At 38.8% G+C, this 20926-nt stretch overlaps 1 protein-coding gene across 1 annotated transcript in view; it reads right to left on the reverse strand.

Moving 5' to 3' along the window:
* The window catches only part of LOC117461155 (multiple epidermal growth factor-like domains protein 11), a 147348-nt gene that overhangs the window by 116810 nt on the left and 9612 nt on the right, over window positions 1-20926 (reverse strand). Inside the window, exons 2-4 of the mRNA XM_034102917.1 lie at window positions 6844-6977; window positions 6082-6183; window positions 3690-3790 (exon numbers count right to left, since the gene is read on the reverse strand). Of these exons, the coding sequence (XP_033958808.1) occupies window positions 3690-3790; window positions 6082-6183; window positions 6844-6959 (319 nt within the window). The 5' untranslated portion in view covers window positions 6960-6977. The remainder of the gene's footprint in view (window positions 1-3689; window positions 3791-6081; window positions 6184-6843; window positions 6978-20926) is intronic.

A 20926-nucleotide genomic window follows, 5' to 3' on the forward strand; every position in this document is an offset into this window, starting at 1 on the left:
CAAGAAGCAAGTAAACAGCAATGACAGCCTGCACATAATTACATGTGTGTTGATATCGAGACAAACAGGAAATGAAAAACAGAGTGCTCACAACACAGCCAGGAAACACAGAAAGAGGAAAGCCCTATAATCAAATTAGAAGCCCCCCCCCCCTCCTACTACTTCTTTCTGTTTCGGGGGGAGGTAAACCTTTCAATTAGCTCAGGCTGTGCATATCGCACAACAAAAGACCTGTCACAGGCCGTCACCGTTAGCTAACCAGGCAGGCGTGTTCCCGTAGTTAACGCTGAAGAATTAGCTTCCGGCATTCAAACTAGTCAGCCACTGGAAGGGTGGAGCTGTCTGTGAGTCTGAGTGTGTGTGTGTGTGTGTGTGTGTGTGTGTGTGTGTGTGTGTGTGTGTGTGTGTGTGTGTGTGTGTGTGTGTGTGTGTGTGTGTGTGTGTGTGTGTGTGTGTGTGTGTGTGTGTGTGTGTGTGTGTGTGTGTGTGTGTGTGTGTGTGTGTGTGTGTGTGTGTGTGTGTGTGTGTGTGTGTGTGTGTGTGTGTGTGTGTGTGTGTGTGGGCGCGCGCGGTAGAGCAGACATCGCACAATAGAGTCTAGGGTTATTTGTCTAGGTTCCCCGGGCGAATCTAATAAAGTTGTTTACAAGCAGATGCTGAATAAAGACACACAATATGCTCCTCTTTGCCCTCCCCGCCCCTCGGGCCGACCCATTCACTTCCTCTCCTCAATGAGAAAAGGCAACACTGCCCTATAGAGTTTACCATCTAGGGTGGATAATTGATTTCTTTTGCAGGATCGAGGAAGGTATACTCGCTTGAGATTAACACGGGGCAGGGAGATATCCATTTTTTCTGGCAAACACTGTTTGGAAAAATCTTTGATTGTTGACGTTTGACTTTTAAATTCAAGCAGCAAGTAAACTTCCAGGATCTCACTTTGATCTTCATGTGCGATATCAATTATTTTCCCTTTAAAAAAACATAAGAGGTCTGCACTAATACTTTTATTACAGCTTTCTATGACATCATGCCAACGCTACTTGTAATATGAAAATCTGCTTATAATGTAGCTCAGTCTATGAAGCATTTCTGTAAAAAGTAGTCACAGAAGTGTATATATAAGGAATTAAAATGAAAGCACAGATTTAAGTTACATAGCTCTTCTCTCACCAATAGTGCTATTCATCAATATAGATTGAGGTGGCCAGATGTTTGCCTTCTCTCAAATGTAATGAAAATGTATTTTTATAGACAACATCTTTTGGGACTAGTATTCAACATCCTGTTTTTTAGAGGGGGGGGGGGGTTAGAGATTATGTTAACGGGAACATTCTGACACTATATGCTACATACTGTAGAATAGATGCTGTGGAGACCATTGGAAAACTAGAACCATTTAAACAATCAATTGAATTATAATGATACATTAATTATGAAAGTAAATGGGGACTGTAAAGAAATATGGTGGATGTCTCCAATTGCATTCCCCCTTGTTCTCATATGGCTCATAGGTTATTGCAGAAAGATATTGGGTTGAAATCATGTGTTCCACAGATTTGCTACCAAATGTTTTTACAACAACACTCGAAAAATGATAAAAATGGGTTTTAAAATAAGGAAATACTACATTCTGACACCAACACCCTGAGGAACACCACTGAAAGATCTACGTCGTCTGTCACGTTACATGTAAGTTTCAGTTTTGCTATTAAAGCACCTCCTTGAGGGAATTGGCTTGATAGCAGCATTAGTTTTTACTCTGCTCCTTTTATATGACACCTTTTGGAATAGATTGTACATTTGATCAAGGTGTGCAGTGCACATGTAGTTATTACTTATTACACCTATTCTCCTTTTATAATTAACAGTTTAAAAGTTGGTGTGTTCTATGACTTCTTCAGCGGTATCAGATGTAATGAGATACATAGTTATGAAGGAGAACTAGAAATGTGGTGTGTGTGCGCGTGCGTGCGTGCGTGCGTGCGTGCGTGTGTGTGTGTCTCCAACAATTAAGAGCAGCAGCTGAAGGTTTTACAGTTAAATAAAGAATCCAGTGTATGTGTCGCATCAGCTTTGACTCAACATCTGTCGTCTCATCTGCTTCGTATAATTGTCTGATGTTTTGTTTAAAGTTTTTCTTTAGCTTGGAAAACTTAAAAAGAGCTTCAAATCAAAAGGAACCGTGTAGGAATATTGCTGTTTTATCTAACTTTATCATCAACATTAAATAAAAGGATGACCCTCATTGTATATGAGGTGAATGTGACAAATATCACGAAGATAAACGGTCTCTTGTACTTAAAATAAAAAGGCAACAGAGGAATACTTTGCCCTTATTGACTTATTGACTACTCTTCAAACATTATCTCCAGAATAAGCGAGATATCCCACATCTAACTCCATATTAGTGGATGTTTGTGGTTGCTTTTGTTTCCCTTGTTTTTGACCTTATCCTTCCATTTGTGTTGAAGCTGTCCGTGGTAAAAACTTTAAGCGGAAATGGATCCACTTTGTAAACGATCTAACTTTGACAGCTCTAACGGCAGATAACCGCCTGGGCGCAAGTGAAAAGATAACGATTGAGATTGAATCACTGTTCCACAAGATACACTGCAATTTGAACAAGCCTGTAAAGAAAGAAAGAAAAAAACGTTCTGTGTATCAAGTGGAAAAAAAGTTTGGAAAATAACAATGCAGATGACAGGAAAACATTTTGTTTGTTGCAGGGAGGCTGTGTATTTTGGAGATAGTGCTGTCTGAATGGAAACAACAATATTGGATGGGTTTATAAATCAACATTTGATAAAACGCCATGTGCAGCTTTATAGCATCCTTTAGAAAGAGAGCAATGCGTGTCAACTACTCGTGAAAAAAGTCAAATGTTTTGCCCAGTGTAATGTGAACTGAGTCATTTGTTTGGTCTATATGTCTTTGTTATATCAGACACTTTATAGTTGTCGGTTAAACATTGTTATCAAAAATGCTACTTTGTACTGCACTGCAAATCATTTCTACAATTTGTCCCACAAATTGAGCGAATGTCCTGCATTTGATAAGTAAATGTATATATTTATGGGAGCAGCAGAGATTTTTTTGAGATATTTGCCAGAGTTTTTTTTATTTCAATCACGCATGGATGTGATTACGATTTGAAGCGACACTACACGCGAAACTCACAAGAAATGCCCGGCTCAGAGAAAAATGACGATCTACAGATAGATAGATTCCTCTTGAAACTAAAAGAGGATTACCAAGCAGATGAGGTAACAGCAGCTGAAATAAAAAACGTTTAACACACTGTGCAGCATTCGCAATCATACAGGTCAGCAGTATGCTCATATTTCCAGATTCAGACATTTCCCCCAACAATACGGGCTTGTTTGTGGATGCGTGTTTGTTAGACAAAAAAAATGAATTCAAACCAATTATATTCCTTTTCTTGCATTGTTCGTGCAAACAATTCACCTATAGTAAAACATTGCTATTAATATTTAAAAGCTAATAGTTGCAATATAAATGTTTACTTTAAGGGTGAGATGGACATTATATTTAAATCGCATTGTCCTGCATGTGGCTTGTTTGCACCTGGTCAACCTACGTATAGGTAGCACAGCATTCTTTTATTGTCTTGTATTATCTTTTTAATTTAAAAGCTGCACTGGAATAAAAAGAAAACAACAACTTACGAACACAGAGGCTTCCACTTTCAAAGAAGCCCGGGCAGCACTGTGAGCGTCGCCTGTACATCGTCCTCACACCTCTCCTGTACGCCGTCTTGTAGCTGATCCTGTACACAAACACAACAAAGTTGACTTATATGCCATTTTTCTTTCCGTTAAATAGTATATTTACTTAAAGGTTATAACCAACAATAATCATGCTGCTCCATAAAAACAAACTAAAAAGTGTTCATATCAGTACACTCCTGAAAAATAAGCGACACTTTGAGGAAGTCTCTCCCAGTCATTCAAGGAGGCTGACGTTGTCTTGACATTTTCAGCTTAAGATCAATGACTCAGCTCTTAGCTGGAGGAGCTAAACTGGCGGCTATAAAGCTTAATGTGGTCATTAAAGCCGATGCGCTGACGGTCGCTCATCAAAATGACCACATCAGACGGCGTTGGGTAGTAGACTCTGGTGACTGACTGCCTCGGAGCTTCAGCATCAGAAGTGCATGCTGTACGAGGTGACGTGCTGCATGTGGACTGACCGGATAGTGTTTGTAAATAAGGACGGCAAGGCAATGGTCAAAACGTGATCACAGGAACTGTTTAAAAAATATATCTTTTACTTTATCTTTTTTTGGGCATTAAGCTTAAACTTCTGTTCATATAAATATCTTTGTTTTATTTAAATGTATTTCATATTGCACATTATTACATTCCAATTAGTCAATTCGGATATTTTAAAGGTTATTAACACTTGATAACACACCGCTGCTTAGCAAAAATAATGACCGTTGCTAAGGAGGATCAAGGGAGAGAAGGAAAGAGGTTAAAAGACAGAGTGTTGGGCGTCAGATAATTAAGCAGAAGAAGGCAGACAGGAACACACTAACAGGACCACGGTACGGTACGGGCTCTGGCATTGTTTAGAACATGTTCTTGGAAAAGAAACTCAGAACAGACTTGGACAGTTATAGAAAATCAGTGCTACCGACGTTTTAAGTTACGTTGCTGTTGCCAGCCATTGGTGAACGGAAGCAATAAGATATTTTTTAGGTCTATACAACTATTTAAAGTGGACCTATCATGCTATATTTCAAAAATATATTGTAGGGCCATACCTATATAAAACATGTCTGTGAAGTTTTTTTTTCAAAATACCAAACAGTTCACTCGTTGTAGCCATGCCTCATACTGCTCAAACCCCTCTTTTGAAGCCCTGTTAGAGAAACACAGATTTTGGGTCCTTAGCTTGAAAAAAATGAATAAGAGGAGGCGGAGCTAATGCCTGATCAGAAATCTACCGGAGATAAAGTTAAATTCGGTTGTGATAAAACGCCATCCTGTTTAAATCACGTCAAGGATTATTTATGAAATAGTATGGAGCTCAAATGCTTTTTCTCTTGCAGGTTTATCACAAGGTGAGTTCTTTTTCTATTTCCTGCTTTTTAAAAACACATGTGCTCCTCAGTACAGGTTAGCTCTGAGTGTTAGCGAGGCTTGCTAATGTAAACAAAGACAAGATTACATCCAAAACATGTCAGGCATTGTTTCTGTGGGTCCGCCGACGTCAGTTCGGATGGAAATCTGTATCCGCTCGTTGTACACCCGTTTTTAAAAGATTTGGGTACGGAGGAAAAGAGAGAGGGATTTTATTTTCTGACGCTGCGTGAGTTCCCCGATGCACCGGGGACACATATTTCTATAAAAGACATCACAAAGTGCATTTCGCATGATAGGTCCCCGTTAATAATGGAAGTCAATTCGATAGTTTATCTAGTAAGTAGCTGTGTAAAAGCGGGATAATGTGCAGCGAAGCGGTCATCATTGAAAAATGTACCCCGCACAGGGCGATCATTGAGCCCAACGAGAAGTGGAGGGATCTTGTATTATGACCCTCCCTCCAACTCCATACACAAAGTTGAAGATACATTTTACAGAAATCTTTTATAGATCTCTATAATATTGCTATTCTGAATTATTTTGCCCATGTAGTTAAAATGTGCTATTGTGCCTTATATCAAGAGTATGTATCGGAAGAAAGTCAAAGCTCTGCTTTCAAATGAAATGCATACATACATTTTGTATTTTAATTAGGTCTAAAAGCCATTAACTGTAATCTGCAGAAAGATTGTCGAAGTTGTGGAATTAACAAGTTTTTTTTACATTTATCGAGTAAAAAAGCTATTCTTGATTTCAATATTACAGTCAATTGAAATGAATGTATATTTGAACTGTTTGTCAAACTAAATTAGCAATGTAAGGGCGTCACCTATGGCTTTTCAATTTCATGCAATTTCTAAACTAAATTCATGAATTGGTTAATTAAAGAATTAGATGATAGTGATAATAATCACTTGTTGCTGCAACAGTGCCCTCTGCAGCTACCATGAGTAGCTGTCTGAGTCCATACCTGTGTCTGGTGCATTTGAACCAGTTGAGGATGTCGGTGCAGCGGGTGTAGTAGACCTGGTCGAATGGATGGGCGTACGACTCCTGCACAGTCACTGCATAGCTGGAGGGATAGGACAAATCAAACACACATTACCGGGGTGCCTGAAAACCATCGCTAAAAGACACATGCAGAATTGAATCCCTAATTTTGAATACTCGTGAATAATACATTAACAAGAAGCCTGTTGCACTTCCAATTCATGTTTTTCTTTTCCAGTTACCCTCAAAAACACACATTTTTAAAGAATCTGAACAGAACTACATTTTTGATTTCTGATATTGTCTCTTCAGGGGCTAATTTTGTTTACCTGGAACAATACAGTACCTACTGTAGCTGACCCAGGTGTTGAATAAAGGTTACTGAGTCTAACCTTTGGCGAAAAGGGAAAACTGTAATAGAGGTAATATCCATTTCCACAATTCCCGCTGATAACACTGAGATTATCGATCACAGCACATGCACTCTGTAGCTCTCATCAGTAATGACATTGTGCTTTTTACTCAGTGTTGCACTGAGTGGCGAGACCACTCAAGCAGTCACATTAGCATGGCTCTGAATTTACGGCCTTGCCGTGTCCCCAGGAGTAAACCTTTTCCCTTTTGCTTAATGGCAAACGCTCGGTCCCTGATTTGTGGCAGGGAGTCCATTAGCTCGCTGCGGCAGTTTTGAGCAGCGTTTATGAATATTGGAGAGTAATCTATATGGGGGGGGGGGACTGACCTCTCCCAGTGGCTGCACACATTGGGGTCGTCCGGGTTGAGGGGCGTCGCCAGAGAGATGAAGCTGATCAGGAAGAGCCACAGCAGGGCCTGGGGGGGAACACCACCGACCCCCATTGTCCTCCTCCCTCCGTGCTAGGGGAAGCAGAGAGAGACGGTTAGATTTGACCTTTTAAAAGCATGCAGTGTCGTGTCATAACTCCGATTCTAGGCCATGACAAAAAACAGTGGGATGAAGCAATAGTTCTTAAAACATTTATTGTAATATAAAGCAAAACAAAGGCCAAAATGTGTAGCTGCTGGCAGGAAGGAGTCTAGGAGAGAAACTAAGAGAGACACTCTGAAGTGGGGCTTGTATTGTCCCCTGGAGCGCAGCATCCAGGTGCTCTGCATCAGTTACCTTCAGGAGAGAAACAACAAGCTACAAGATCTATTTCATGAGTTAGGCTGGGGCCATCAGCCCTGCCGATGTCTCCAGGGATTACCAGGATACTATTAACAGTGGAGAAATGTTATAAGTACATTTTAAGTATATTTACTCAAGTACTGTACCTAAGTACAATTTTGAGGTTCTGGTACTTTACATTATTTTTCATTTATGCTTCTTTATACTAAGCAAAATATGTTGTTTTACTCTATTATATCTACAGTACTAGTGAAATCTTACACACACATTGATGCTTTAGTGCTTACAATCTAATAATGAATGATTCTTTAACTGAAGGTTGGCTTATAGGTTGCACCCCATTTGGCTGCTTCGGGTTACGCAGCTGTAGGTATGATGTTGAATCTCTCTAAGCTGAGAATCAAACAGCAGCAGGTGGTGCAGATGCTGAGGTGAACTTTCATTCAATCTTTTTGCAGCTTTAAAGTATTTACAGAGAGTTTGGATCGAAACACTTGAACTCCTATCAAAATCCAACTTAACTGAGAGCCCGCCCTCCCAGGTATGATTGATCAATAAGGTCGGGAAATATTAATGTGTTCTATGTCTCAACACTAACAACACCTCGGTTGATTGTTCAATAGTAACGTGTTTTTTTTGTATCTCATTTAATAACATCTTTTATCAACCAATAAAATGCAACATTTTTACAAGCTACATCATAGTGCTTCTTTTGAGGAATACTTGCTCTGTAAGGCAAACCAATAAAGGCAAAAACATTACTTTTCATGCATTGGTCCATCTTAAGTTTGGGCTATTTTGCTTTCCTTGCAGTGTTCTTTCAGACAGGTGGAAAAACAACATCCAAAAATCCCATAAAGTGGTTTATTTGACTAAATGTGTGTCTGTAGATTTCTCCTTAATTGACAAAACCCTAGCAATAGATATTGCCCTATTTGCATATTTATACATATCATTTCATAAGACATGTAAAACATAATATTATAGTCTTAGCTTATCAAATCAACTCAAGTTTTATTTATATAGCACATTTATAAACGATTTTTGGTGGAGCCAAAGTGCTGTACATAAAATAAAAATAGCCTACAGTAGAGACACTTTACAGCAAATACAACGGCACAGATTGTTCAGAATATCAGTATGAGAAAAATGACACCCTTCCTTAGACCCTCACATCGTACAAGGAAAAACTTCCAGAGAAAACCCACAGTTTAAGGGGGAAAAAAAGGTCTTAGCTTACATTTCTCAGTGATATCTATTAGTTAAATGTAAACTATATTCACCTGTATCATCTTTACATCCACAAAAAACACAAAGGGATATCTTTGATTAAAGTTTGTGTTTCCTTTAAAAATCTAATTTAAGTTAAATTAAGTGACATCTCAATTATTTGTGTCTTACAATCCCGAACTTGCCTAACAAAAACAAAATATTCACATCTCTCTCAGCAAATGTTTTAACAAAAAAGATGAACGTGTAGCAAAAAACCTCATTTGCAATAAATAAGACATTAAACAGCACCAGCAGACCATGCTATTGTCAGGGAGAAATGTCAACACACAAAGTGCAGCAGGCAGAAGGCAACCAGGGTGTAAATATGGAGATATGTGAATCTGAAATGTGAACTGATTCACAAGGCAATGAAACTTCTGCTTGGGGCGATCCACTGTTATTTTCTTCAGAGCAAAAGGCGGAAGGCTGAATGCATGTCAGGAGAAACGAGCGCTGTGAAAGTTGAAACCTCTATTATTAAATGCAAAAGAAAATAGCAGGGCACGCATGCACTGCAGAGAATACTAATCAAAAAGAAAATCCAAGAGGGACATCTCCGTGTGTCCAATCTCTCCATAGAAATGAAAAAAAAATTCTCAGTCCAAAAGAAATTGAGTTGACAGCCATTTTAACAATGGTTGAAAAAGTATTCCGATATTATATTTTAGTAATGGAAGCAATACTACATTGTAAACAAACTATATTACAAGTAAAAGTCTAAAGTATTGCCATAGAAAGATACTTTTAGAATAAAAAGTGAATAATAATAATTATGGATGCATTAATGTGTTCATCACAGCTAGTTAATGTGGTGCTAATTTAATTACCTGGCACACCAAAAATAAGAGGCTAACTTATTACTTTTTTGAAATATTTTGTACAAGCAGATAATCTGAATCTGTAAATTAAATTAAATGTCAGATAAATGTAGTGGAGTAAAAAGTTTATTTTTACGTTTTGTTCTACAACCCAGTTGGTGAATGTCGTACTTTTTCATGTGGTCTTAAAACAGCAGTTGCTTACAAGTCACTAAATGAGACTACTAAACGTCATCACGACGACCATTAGCCACCTTTAGCCTAGCAGGAGCAGTGGCGAGCCGTCAGGGCCTTCTACAATATTCTAAAACATAATATTTGAAAACAATTTTTTTTTTTTTTTCATTTAAAAAAATAATAATTATATATACATTTTTCATTAGTTTTACCAAAATAACTTGATTTAATTGTATTTAAAATAATATTTCCAAAGAAATAAATCCTTCGAATCTGCCTGTTCAGTTTCTGTTGGAATGTGAAGGGTTAAATGCCGTCTCTGCGAGTTCTGTGAAGACGGGAGAGCTTGTTGGTCCCTCTGTACATTCACAGAGGGCCCGCTATAGTAACTCAACGAGAGAGTAATGTCAAATGACAGTACAATTGACCAATCATATCTTCCCTCTAAATGGGTGGGCTTTATTTTCGCGGACTTTATGACAAGTTCCGCCCGCTGTGAGGTATACAAGTCATGGCCATGGATGTATAATAAGAACATTTTTCCAAAAAAAATCCCACACTGGAGGGGACTGTAAAACACTTTTAAAACAATTTAGTATCAGAAGCAGAACCTAAATAAAAGCTCTTTATTTTGTCCATACTGCCTGGCTGCAGCACCTCTTTTCACCCTCTGTCCCAGAGCTCAGTCTGCTCTGATTGGTTAGCCACTTAGAGATGTCTCGCCCCTTAGACTATCACGTACAATTAGTTGGAGCGCTAGCCAATAGAAGTGCGTGTGACAGTGATGTCACCAGGGTTGGGTTGTAACGGAATACATGTAACGGCGTTACGTAATCAGAATACAAAAATCAAGTAACTGTATTCAGCTCGCGTTACATTTGAAAAACGAGTAATCTGATTACAGTTACTTTCGGAAACCTGAAGTGAATACATTTTGGATTACTTATTGGAATTATTGGTGGAAAGATTTCCTCACAACATTTAATATTCATTACTAAAGGTACAGCAAAACGTGTACCGCCACAGATGGACCAAAAAAGCATTTGAAAAAAAATCACGGGTCCGCTCAGTGGAACAATAATAACGAAACATGGAGGAACAAAAGTCTGCGTTTAAATCGCGTGTGTGTGTGTATATATATAGGTGTGTGTGGTTAACACACATCAGCCTGCGGTCGCTCTTTAGCCTTACTAATGATTATTTCTGAAGGTATACACAGTGAAGGCGGTGCGTGAAAGGCACTGCGCGGCACGCTCGTCTTCTCAGAGGCTGAGTTAACCCTCCCGCTGCCTCCTGGCGCTGCAGAGATGTCATGAAGTGAAGCAGGTGTTCCTTCTATAAAACAGCTGCGGGCAGCAGATACTGTGAGTGTCCCAGACATGAATTCATAGATCAAGGCAGACTGGTGCACACACTCTCCTGTTTTGCCGATCCGGTGTTAAACAAATGTAGTTCTACACCCCTGGCCGAAATGTCCTTAAAATGAAGTCCGAGTTCGACATTTTAATTAATGTCCTGCCAACACTGGCAGGACAGAAGGCGACACGCCCGTTCTAAGCCGTGTCCCTCACTCCTCACATCCCAAGCTGCATTCCCAAAACGTGTATTATGTTGTTACATCGTTTCAGATGTGATGTTTCAGTTGTGCTCTTGATAAGCCATTAAAACGGTAAAAACACGTTCAGTTTCCTTTTGCTTTTTGTGTCTCCCGTTCACCAAAACATACCCATCTGTGATGGAAAAAGAAAGTAATCCAAAAGTAATCTAAAAGTAATCTGATTACGTTACTTTTTTAAGACACGTAACTGTAACTGTATTCGGATTACTTTCAGAGCCATGTATTCAGTAATCAGTAACTGATTACATTTACAAAGTAACCCTCCCAACCCTGGATGTCACTATGTTAGGAAAGTGAACAAAGGAGTCCAATGGAGGGATTTCAGCGTTTGTAGACCATTCACATGCACATTGACCTATAACACAATACAGGAGAGGGGAAAGTCCCAAAAACGAAATAAGGCCCCTTTATTAGACTAACATAGTAAATCAAGAGGCAAGCACATGTTAACACAATAAAATCAAATAAGTCTAAAAGTATCAAAAGACATTAAAAACATTAGTAAATTGCAGAGGTGGGTGGTACGTCCACACAGCAGCTTCAGAATAATCTTCCACCGCTTCTCTGCCCATTGACTTTGAATGGGGATGACGTCACTTTGCCTCGCTTTTCGCCGAACTGCATTGTGGGGGAGCGAAGCGAAGATTTCCAGGATGTCCAGGATTTCCAGGATTCCAAAGTTGAGCAATGTTCAACTTTTGAAGCTGAGCTGGAAGCGCCAGCCAATCAAACACGTTTATGCAAATCTAACAGTAGAAGCGCTAGCCAATCAAACCGCGTGTAAGCAGGGAGAACCAGACCGCAGCTCATTTCCTCATATTCCAAACGAGAAATTATGGTAGCAAATCACCCGGTTCTTTACGACCAGAACTATTAACGGGATACAAACCGGAGGAACCAGGCATGGAGGGAGGTGGCAGAGACAGTGGGTGAAACTGGTAGGTTTTCGCCTGTTTGGGGAGTTTATATATATATATATTGCTCGCATAAAATCCCCGGGGTTTTTTGCTTTGTATGTCGGGGGCGGGAGATTCATGTGATTGGTTGTTGGCCGCATTGCTCGCAAAAAATCTCCAAGCTGTCAGACACGCCCAGCTCCAAGATTTTCAAGATTTTTGAAAATCTCCCGCCCCCGACATACAAAGCAAAAAACCCCGCGGATTTTATGCGAGCAATATATATATATATATAAACTCCCCAAACAGGCAAAAACCTACCAGTTTCACCCACTGTCTCTGCCACCTCCCTCCATGCCTGGTTCCTCCGGTTTGTATCCCGTAAATAGTTCTAGTCGTAAAGAACCGGGTGATTTGCTACAGTAATTTCTCGTTTGGAATATGAGGAAATGAACTGCGGTCTGGTTCTCCCTGCTTACACACGGTTTGATTGGCTAGCGCTTCTACTGTCAGATTTGCATAAACGTGTTTGATTGGCTGGCGCTTCCAGCTCAGCTTCAAAAGTTGAACATTGCTCAACTTTTGAATCCTGGAAATCCTGGAAACCTTCGCTTCGCTCCCCCACAATGCAGTTCGGCAAAAAGCGAGGCAAAGTGACGTCATCCCCATTCAAAGTCAATGGGCAGAGAAGCGGTGGAAGCGGTGGAAGATTCTTCTGAAGCTGCTGTGTGGACGTACCGTTAGTCCTACATGTGCAAGTCATGAGCAAGTCTCAAGTCTTGACCTACAAGTATCAAGCGAGTCCCAAGTCACTGTGGTGAGAGTCAAGCAAGTCAAGTCATACGAAATTCTGATGAATAAGCCCAGTTTCCGCATTTAAAATCAGTTAAAAGACTGGTTATGAAAATGGATTCAACCCACACTTACTATGATCTTCATTACATACACAGTTAATCATTTGAAATCTAATTTAGACCGATGACAATCATATTAGATTAATATTAACCCTAGAACTGCAGACAATATAGCTACTGTAGGACTCAATCAAAAAGTCTGTTCAAAAAGGCAGAATTCCAGGTAAGAAAATCATATGGCATTTTCCATTACACATATTTAATTTAAATTGTTGTTAACACTAGAACCGCCAACAGCGTCAGCACCTACATAGATATAATTTTCAAATCATTTAATTTGTTCCTCTTCATAATTTCCTTATAAACTAAGGACGATTTAAAACTCACTTCATTTGGTTAATTTTTAGCTTTTTAAGCTTCAGCTTATCATCATAACAGATCAAAAAGTTCAGATTCATTTTACAATAAATCAAGGAATGATGCACTTCTACAAACAAAAACAACATAATTAAAACATTTAAACAAACTACTAAAAGTAGATGAACTACATTATTCAAATGTTTACAGTAACTTCTGATAATAACACAGGGGAAATAAACGAGGCATCTCTCTCTCTCTCTCTCTCTTTACCGTTTTGGCTTCTCTTTGCAATGCTTAATCGATTTGAAACCAAGTCTAACGTAGCTTAAACTTAACGTTAGCTTTCTAGCTAACACAACACATGCACGTACCTTTCTCTGTGGGTTCTTTGTAGTGACGAATGAAGTTGGATGTTGTGGTGGTCGTGTCACTGATCTTTATGCTGCAGACCCTGCATAATCCTTGAATCCAAACTTGACTATTTTTGGAGTAAAGCTAGCCGCTGCCATGTTAACTGAGACTCCTGCCTTCTAGTGGGTTGCCAGGTTTGCGCGCATGGCGCTATAATCACCCAATCACATTTCGAAAAAACTAAACGTAATATCTCACTACAAAAACAAACGCAAATATTTTATTTTAAAAAGTCAAGTCATCTGTCTCAAGCTTAAGTCAAGTCTCAAGTCATGAATACCAAGTCAAAGTCAAGTCAAGTCTTTAATCAATGTTAGTCAAGCAAGTCTCAAGTCCAAAAATATGCTACTCGAGTCTGACTCAAGTCAAGTCATGTGACTCGAGTCCCCACCTCTGATAAATTGTAGAAAAAGCACATTACAGTGTTACAAGGCTTAAATCGAGACAGAAAAAATTTATCAAATTGCAATTGAAGGGACCATTTCAAACTAATGTAATTAAGGAACAAACTATTTCACATTGAGACACAAACATGGGCTGACCTTGAGTGAATCTGATGAAATGCAATCTGTTGTGAAACTGAACTCTATCACAAGAAAAAGATCTCCAGTGGACGGTGCTGTTGGGAATGGACCTCAGGATGCCTGTGTGTAACACAAAGAGGAATCGAATAAAGAGTTTGTATGAGGACAAATAAACTGAATAAAACATATAAGCATATCTTTAACATCTCAACAATTTTTTATTTCAAACCACAAATGTTGAGAGTAGTATTTAATATTTCATGGTTTTAGTTTGTAAAGGTCCTCCTTGTTATAAATCGATGTTATTCTGTAGGAAGGGCTTGTTCTGTACATGGGGAACAAAATGCTTTGCAATGGTTCAACCAGACTGACAATGGAAAGGACAAAAAGAGACAAAGACACATCTGAGTACCAGTTCAATTGGGGAGAAGAAATAATTGGTTAAAGACACTGGAAGTTTCGCATCATAATGTGTTTAGGTTTAAATAGAAACCATTCTCTGTTACAGTGTTAAACGCACAATACTGCTGGAACATACAAGCAACATGTTAGTTTAGCAAAGCTCTTCAAAATAAAAATACTATTGACCACAAACCACAGATTAAACTTCTTCAATCTCACCGACAAGAAGACTGCAGAGGGTCAAAAGAAAAAAAGGATAAACTCAACATTTGGTCCCGCATTACACAGATGTGTTCAAACGATCAGGGGTCACTTGACCCCAAAGTCCAACAGTATTCTCCCTTCATGCAACACTGCAGAAACATGAAATCACATGTTTAACCATTTAGTTCTTCTTTAGGGGCTTGTACAATTCCAAATGTAAAATAATACATTTGAGGTCTGAATTATATTGTCTCTTCTATTTTTTTTAAAGAAGACCAATATTAATCTAACTTTACAATGGTAAGGAAATATTTTAAAAAACAACTTCAAGAGCACAACGTTCCTCAGTGTGTATGTGTATCATGTAATGGATAAGGTAGGTTTGCACGCTCACAACTGTAGTTTTCCCGTAATGCTGCACTGCAACAACGTCTTACTCATCACATTCTACTTAAATGCACCCCAGGACACCGAAAAATGCAGATAATTCACTTCCTCTAATTCATCCAATTCAGCACATCCAGGTAGATGCTTCCATCAGATATTACTTAGGATTAAACCTAGAGATAATTCAGAACTATCAAAGATTCAGTCAGCAGCGCTTTTACCTGAGCTCTGCCATATTTTATCAGTGCAGAGAATGAAGACTGCAGAGCTATAAGCTCTATAATGTGTGTGTGTGTGAATTTACGTTTGTGTGCATGTGGTGGCTCTGTGTTCATTGAGTGCTGCTTCTTACTGTATAAGCAGCAACTCACAGCAACAGGAAATCAATAAAAACACTATTATTGTTAGTCAAACAATATTTCCCCGACCCTGATGAATGTCTCCGCGTCAGAGTTTGCAGTGCGGGGCTGTCAGACAGTGAGCTTACGCAGAGCTGCCAAGACATGGCAGACACTGGTAATATGAGTTTGGAGGGGAAGAGGATATGATATATGACACAGTACTGTGGAAATAGCCGCTTGCGCTAAAATAACCCAATTTAATGATCAGATCAGTGGTTTCGGATTGTACTAAATGCACATTTCTAAGAGGGAAGTCATCCCGTTTTATTTATTTGCAGAAGAAGCAGGGTTCTCCCCCGGGCGAGAGGTCGTAATTTAGATAATCTTTCACTAAAATGGCATCATGGAACCTTTGGTTAATAACATCCTATGGCCTCACCAGCAAACCAATCTCAAATGCATTGCTAACCTCAATATATTTATTATGACTTTCTCACAGCAATGGATCAGACCTTGCACTGTATCATATGTTAACATCAAATATGTACTTAGATTTGCCTACTCGTATTTTGTAAATAAATATATTAGAATGTCTTTAGAGGCCCATCAGTGAAATGTCTCTGGGAATATATTTTCTGTGTTAGACTTTAACTGGAAAATACAACTCGCTTGATTCTTTATGTAAAAGTGATAATAGTAAAAAAATTTACATTTCTGCATTCAAAAACCATAACTAAATAATACAATGATTTTAATATATCCGTAGTTTAATATCATATTCCATAAGATCATCATGTTTAGTTGCTGTGAGAACCATTATTCTATAAACACTTTTCATGAGTTTTCTCAGAAAAACAGCACCTATTTTCAACTTTGTGACAATGCATTTCCAGCTGATAAAATGCTTTCAATTGGGGGCAAAATATTAAGTCCGGAAACAAACTACTTCTGTGGATTGATTCTGTGAACTTCAAATCGTTGCCTATAAAGAACTCCACATTTTTGGTTTTAAAACCTTTCAGGGTCAGTGAGGCTTACTATTTGCAAACGTTTGGTTTTCTATCATTTCTTTCATTGTGGTTATTCGGATTGCCAGCTAATGAAGCAAAAGATTCAATAATGCTGGAGTCGGAAATTCTCGTGGGAAAATGCAATTTTAGAGATGTTTTGTGCCACTACTGTATCTGTGCTTTCTTACTCGTCGGATATCAGACAGAACTGTTACACTCTGGTTCCTTTGTTAATCAGTCATCTCTTTGGAGTGGGTGGATTGAAAGGTCTGGACCTAGGCAGCCACAACTCTGCCCATAAGCTTCAGAGACAGTTGGTTGGACTTTATAAAAGACTGCTTTTACTTTGATATTGACTGTTATCTGGCAGATTTCCTTAAAAGGTCTCCTATTATGCTATTTTTTAGGCATATATTATGAGTCTCAGATGTATACAAATATATAAAAAACATGATGTGTTTTGCTCAAAATACCAAACAGATCATGCATTTTAGAAATCCCTCATATCCTTCTGTTTCAGGCCCTGTTAGAGAACGAGGAGAAAGAGGGGTCCTTAGCTTGAAAAAGAAAAAAGAGGAAGGGGCGCTTGTGCCTGCTCAGAATTCTACCGGCAGATACAGCTAAATGCTGCCGTGATTAACGCCAGCGATTCTCTCTCTAGTTTAGCATACTCAGCCCGGTTGTTGGCCCGGAAGAACCTCGATTTTGGAGGGCCAGAAAAAAAGTTGAAAAAGTAGCCGGCCCGCTTAAACCGTGCTACGTGCTGCAGTGGAAAAGCGCCATTACTGACAAATATCAAGGCACTATAGTTGAAGATTGTATATTTAACTTTTTGTTGATTTGTTAATTCTTGTTAATATCAGAAACTATGAGGACGTTGTTTAGTTATTGCTTCCACCAAAGAGGTTATGTTTTTGCTTAAGTTCGTCAAAAGAATTATGTGGTATTGGAATAATCAGAAAAATGATTTTACCTAAAGTCCCTTAAAGTACATCTCCTTTGTAGCATCCATGTAGTCTCAACATTACGACTTAAAGCTCACGGATACGACGTCGGAAGAGCCACTTCCCATCTTGGGAAATAGGATAATCAGAGGAGCATGTGAATGCACCATTGGCCATGTCAAAAGTGCGCAATTCTAGTTTTTATATTGATTGGTGACAAAATACCTAGATGTAAAGCAAATAAAAAATCTCTTTTGATTATAGAGGCTTTCACGAAGCATGAAATTAAAAAACAGGTATTTGATGGAAATACTGAAGAATATTCTGTCACAGCACCAAGAGAGCAGAACATGTGAAAAGGGGGATATAGCTCTGATGGTTTTGGTTTAATTCACTCAACTCAATGCAGTGAGCTTACTTTTTGTTGGAACATTTATTTAAAACTGTTGGCTGATTCACGTAATGAAGGCTTAGCAAAGGCAAAAAATCAAGAGAACAGGTTAATTAGTATTGTGACACCAGGTTTTTCCACTTAGTGGGCCACCAAACGGTCCCAACAAGTTCATCCTTAACCGTGATATGTTCAAACTCTGACTTTTGAGCTACTAAAGCCTAGGACATCATCAACAACGATCTTTAATATGTGCCTCAAAGCTTCATTGAGGAATACGCTCCCCTGTGGCTGACACTCAGCTCCACCCTGACGGAGAGTTACAGTTTGCTTACAGTAGAAAGAAACCAGTCGATCTCCTCAGTGCTCTCCAAGGGCTCTTTGGTAATCCCAACTCAAAAGTGACGGCAAAGCATTAAACATTTTACTGTAGCTTGGACACCTTAAAGGGTGACTCTGGTCAACCGCATTCAAAGGCCAATCACATTTAAGTGTTGAATGATCCTTAATTGTTCATAGAAAAAGACTTAAATGGGGCAAAATGACTCAGCGGTATGCATTATTTGTGTTTAAACAACAACAGACAGAACATTATTAAACGTTTAAAGAATGTACCTCATAGAATGTTACACTTACCCAGAATCTCTACAAATACATTTCATGAGCACTGTGGAAGTTATATACCGACCCACAGTCTGAACTGATACTATTACGGAGCATTTCTCACAACCTTATGATGACTTCGAGCAAAAACAAATTACTTGTCTATGAATAATACACAAATATAAATAGTTAACAAGTTTGACTAATCACCACGGTGTTAACATCAGCTGTACTGTTCCGATTCTCCACCAACACTTAAGTTTAAAGGTTAAAAGAAGTCCAGATTTTCTGCACTGGAGCAGCTGTTATTATTACAATGGTGTAGTTAGTGAACCATGACCTCAGTGACCCATATAATGCAGCCTCTCTCTATGCGCGGCGTCTTTAAGAGCTACACTCAATTGGCAATGCAGCAATCTGTGAAATCCCTAACCCTAATCCGTCCATTCACCCTTCATCTCGCCCTGATCAATGGTCACCTATGGGCTAAGGGGAGCTGAGGATGGAGGTGGGGTATTGACTGTCATGGAGCCCGGTCAATACATTGATCTTTGTAGTCTCTTCCATCTTTAAGACACGCGGCTTTTGTCTAATAAGGTTTTTTTTTTGCGTTTCACTGCTAATGGTTTTCAAATTTTAGCTCTTATTAAACTTGCAAAACAGGCTTAAAAAACACTAAAATCTCTATAGGTCAGAGAAGCAATAAAGAGAGAACTTTAACAGAATAATAATGCATGGCCGTGCTGCATCTATAATGTAACTAAGTGACTTTTTAAGGATTAGTGTGGTCATCTTTTGAATTTTTGTAATGGTCAATAAATCCCCTCTGCATTAGATATGATGAAGCACCATAAGTCGCATGAGTGACCTCTAAACAAACGAGTTAAGGGGAGCAAAAGACTTCAAATAAGTTAATTTGCCCTTCAGAGTCCTCAAACAAACCGTGAAATAATCATCGGTCTTTTTATGCAGTTCCTTAACAAACTTAAAAGTGGTTGAAAACACAAAAGAGAAACATATTGAAAACAAAGTTAGTTTATATTAACTGATGCTAGTTCTTGCAACACGGCAATGCATGCTGACTGCAATGCCAGTTTTAGTACAGGACTGGAAGTATTGAAAACATGGCCACAGGGAGAAGTCTATCTAAAATCACAACATCAATGACAAAGCATATTAAAAAATGTAAAACAACCAAGTAGAACAAAGATGTAGAAGTACAGTCAACCTAACCTTTTTTCAAGATTTAGGTTTAATTTCTTCTGTATTTGTTGCAATTGGGGTACAGGAACATTAAAAACCACATTTCCTTTTCAATCTGTAATTCCACTAAAACTCAGTAGTTCTCGCTGGATAATATCGGCAATGGCATACATTAGTACTGTTAGTGTTTTGTTTTTTTATAGTTTGAAGCTCTATATGGCACAGAGGAAGGGTATACATGACCCTTTTTTCAGCACACTATCTCTTTTTTAAATGGAGATGTGTTGGCTATAAGAAAATAAGGAATAAGCCTTTTGCTTGAAATAAAACCAGCTCTGAACATGTGTCATCACACTGTTCAGTCAAAGAGAAAAAAAGTAGGATATTGAGTAATAACCAATTTGGTGGATATCGACATGCATTCATTTTGAGAGGACAGTAATAACACTGGCTAGTTTGACACTGAAACAGCCACATGATGAAATGATACTCTGCTTGTCACCATGAATCATCACATTGCATCATTGAACAGTATGACCACAATAACCAGGGCAGCCATTGGTGGAAACACATTTTTCTGACATCTCTAATTTGAACAACCGAATTGCATGTTATCGGCATCAGGTGTTTGGGAAAAAATGTGTGGGTATCAGAAAAAAGCTGTCTCTTAAATTCAAGCCAGAACTTCGGGGGGGGGGATATATATCCACCAAGCCTCATATAACTCCCCATAATGTCTTTGGCTCCTGGGGCCATTTTACTTTAACTTAATGTACAATTAGCCCCAGGAAAACCCAGGCTTTTCCTGTTTTGCAGCTCCCTCTTGGTACCAAGGACAATTGAAGTAATGGCTTTTAAGGAGGAACACAGTGTGCAAGAGAGAGCTGAGAAAGCATTTCTGCCTTGCAGGACAGAGAGGCCTGGTGAGGGGCAGTGGGCAATTGAAAAGCATCCATCATCCATGTAAACATGTAAGAATACAAAACAGCTCAATCTCATCTCAAAATGTAGACCCCTGCTGCTAAACTGTAGAGATAACTTGTCCAGTGACATTCAAGAAATTCTGCAAGAGCAGCTATTTTAATGTACATTGTAAGCAGGGGAATGATGTTCTACTACGAAGAAGAAAGAAAGAAAAAGGTTTTGAGACTCAGCCAAGCGGCAGCGTCATTTTTCAAACTCTACTTCTCATAAACGGTTGTCAACAACTAATCTCCAAAAACAAGATTTCACCATATGAATCACCAATCATGTCAAGCTCAA

This window comes from Pseudochaenichthys georgianus, chromosome 3 (assembly GCF_902827115.2).
Source record: "Pseudochaenichthys georgianus chromosome 3, fPseGeo1.2, whole genome shotgun sequence".
NCBI classification, from domain to species: domain Eukaryota; kingdom Metazoa; phylum Chordata; class Actinopteri; order Perciformes; family Channichthyidae; genus Pseudochaenichthys; species Pseudochaenichthys georgianus.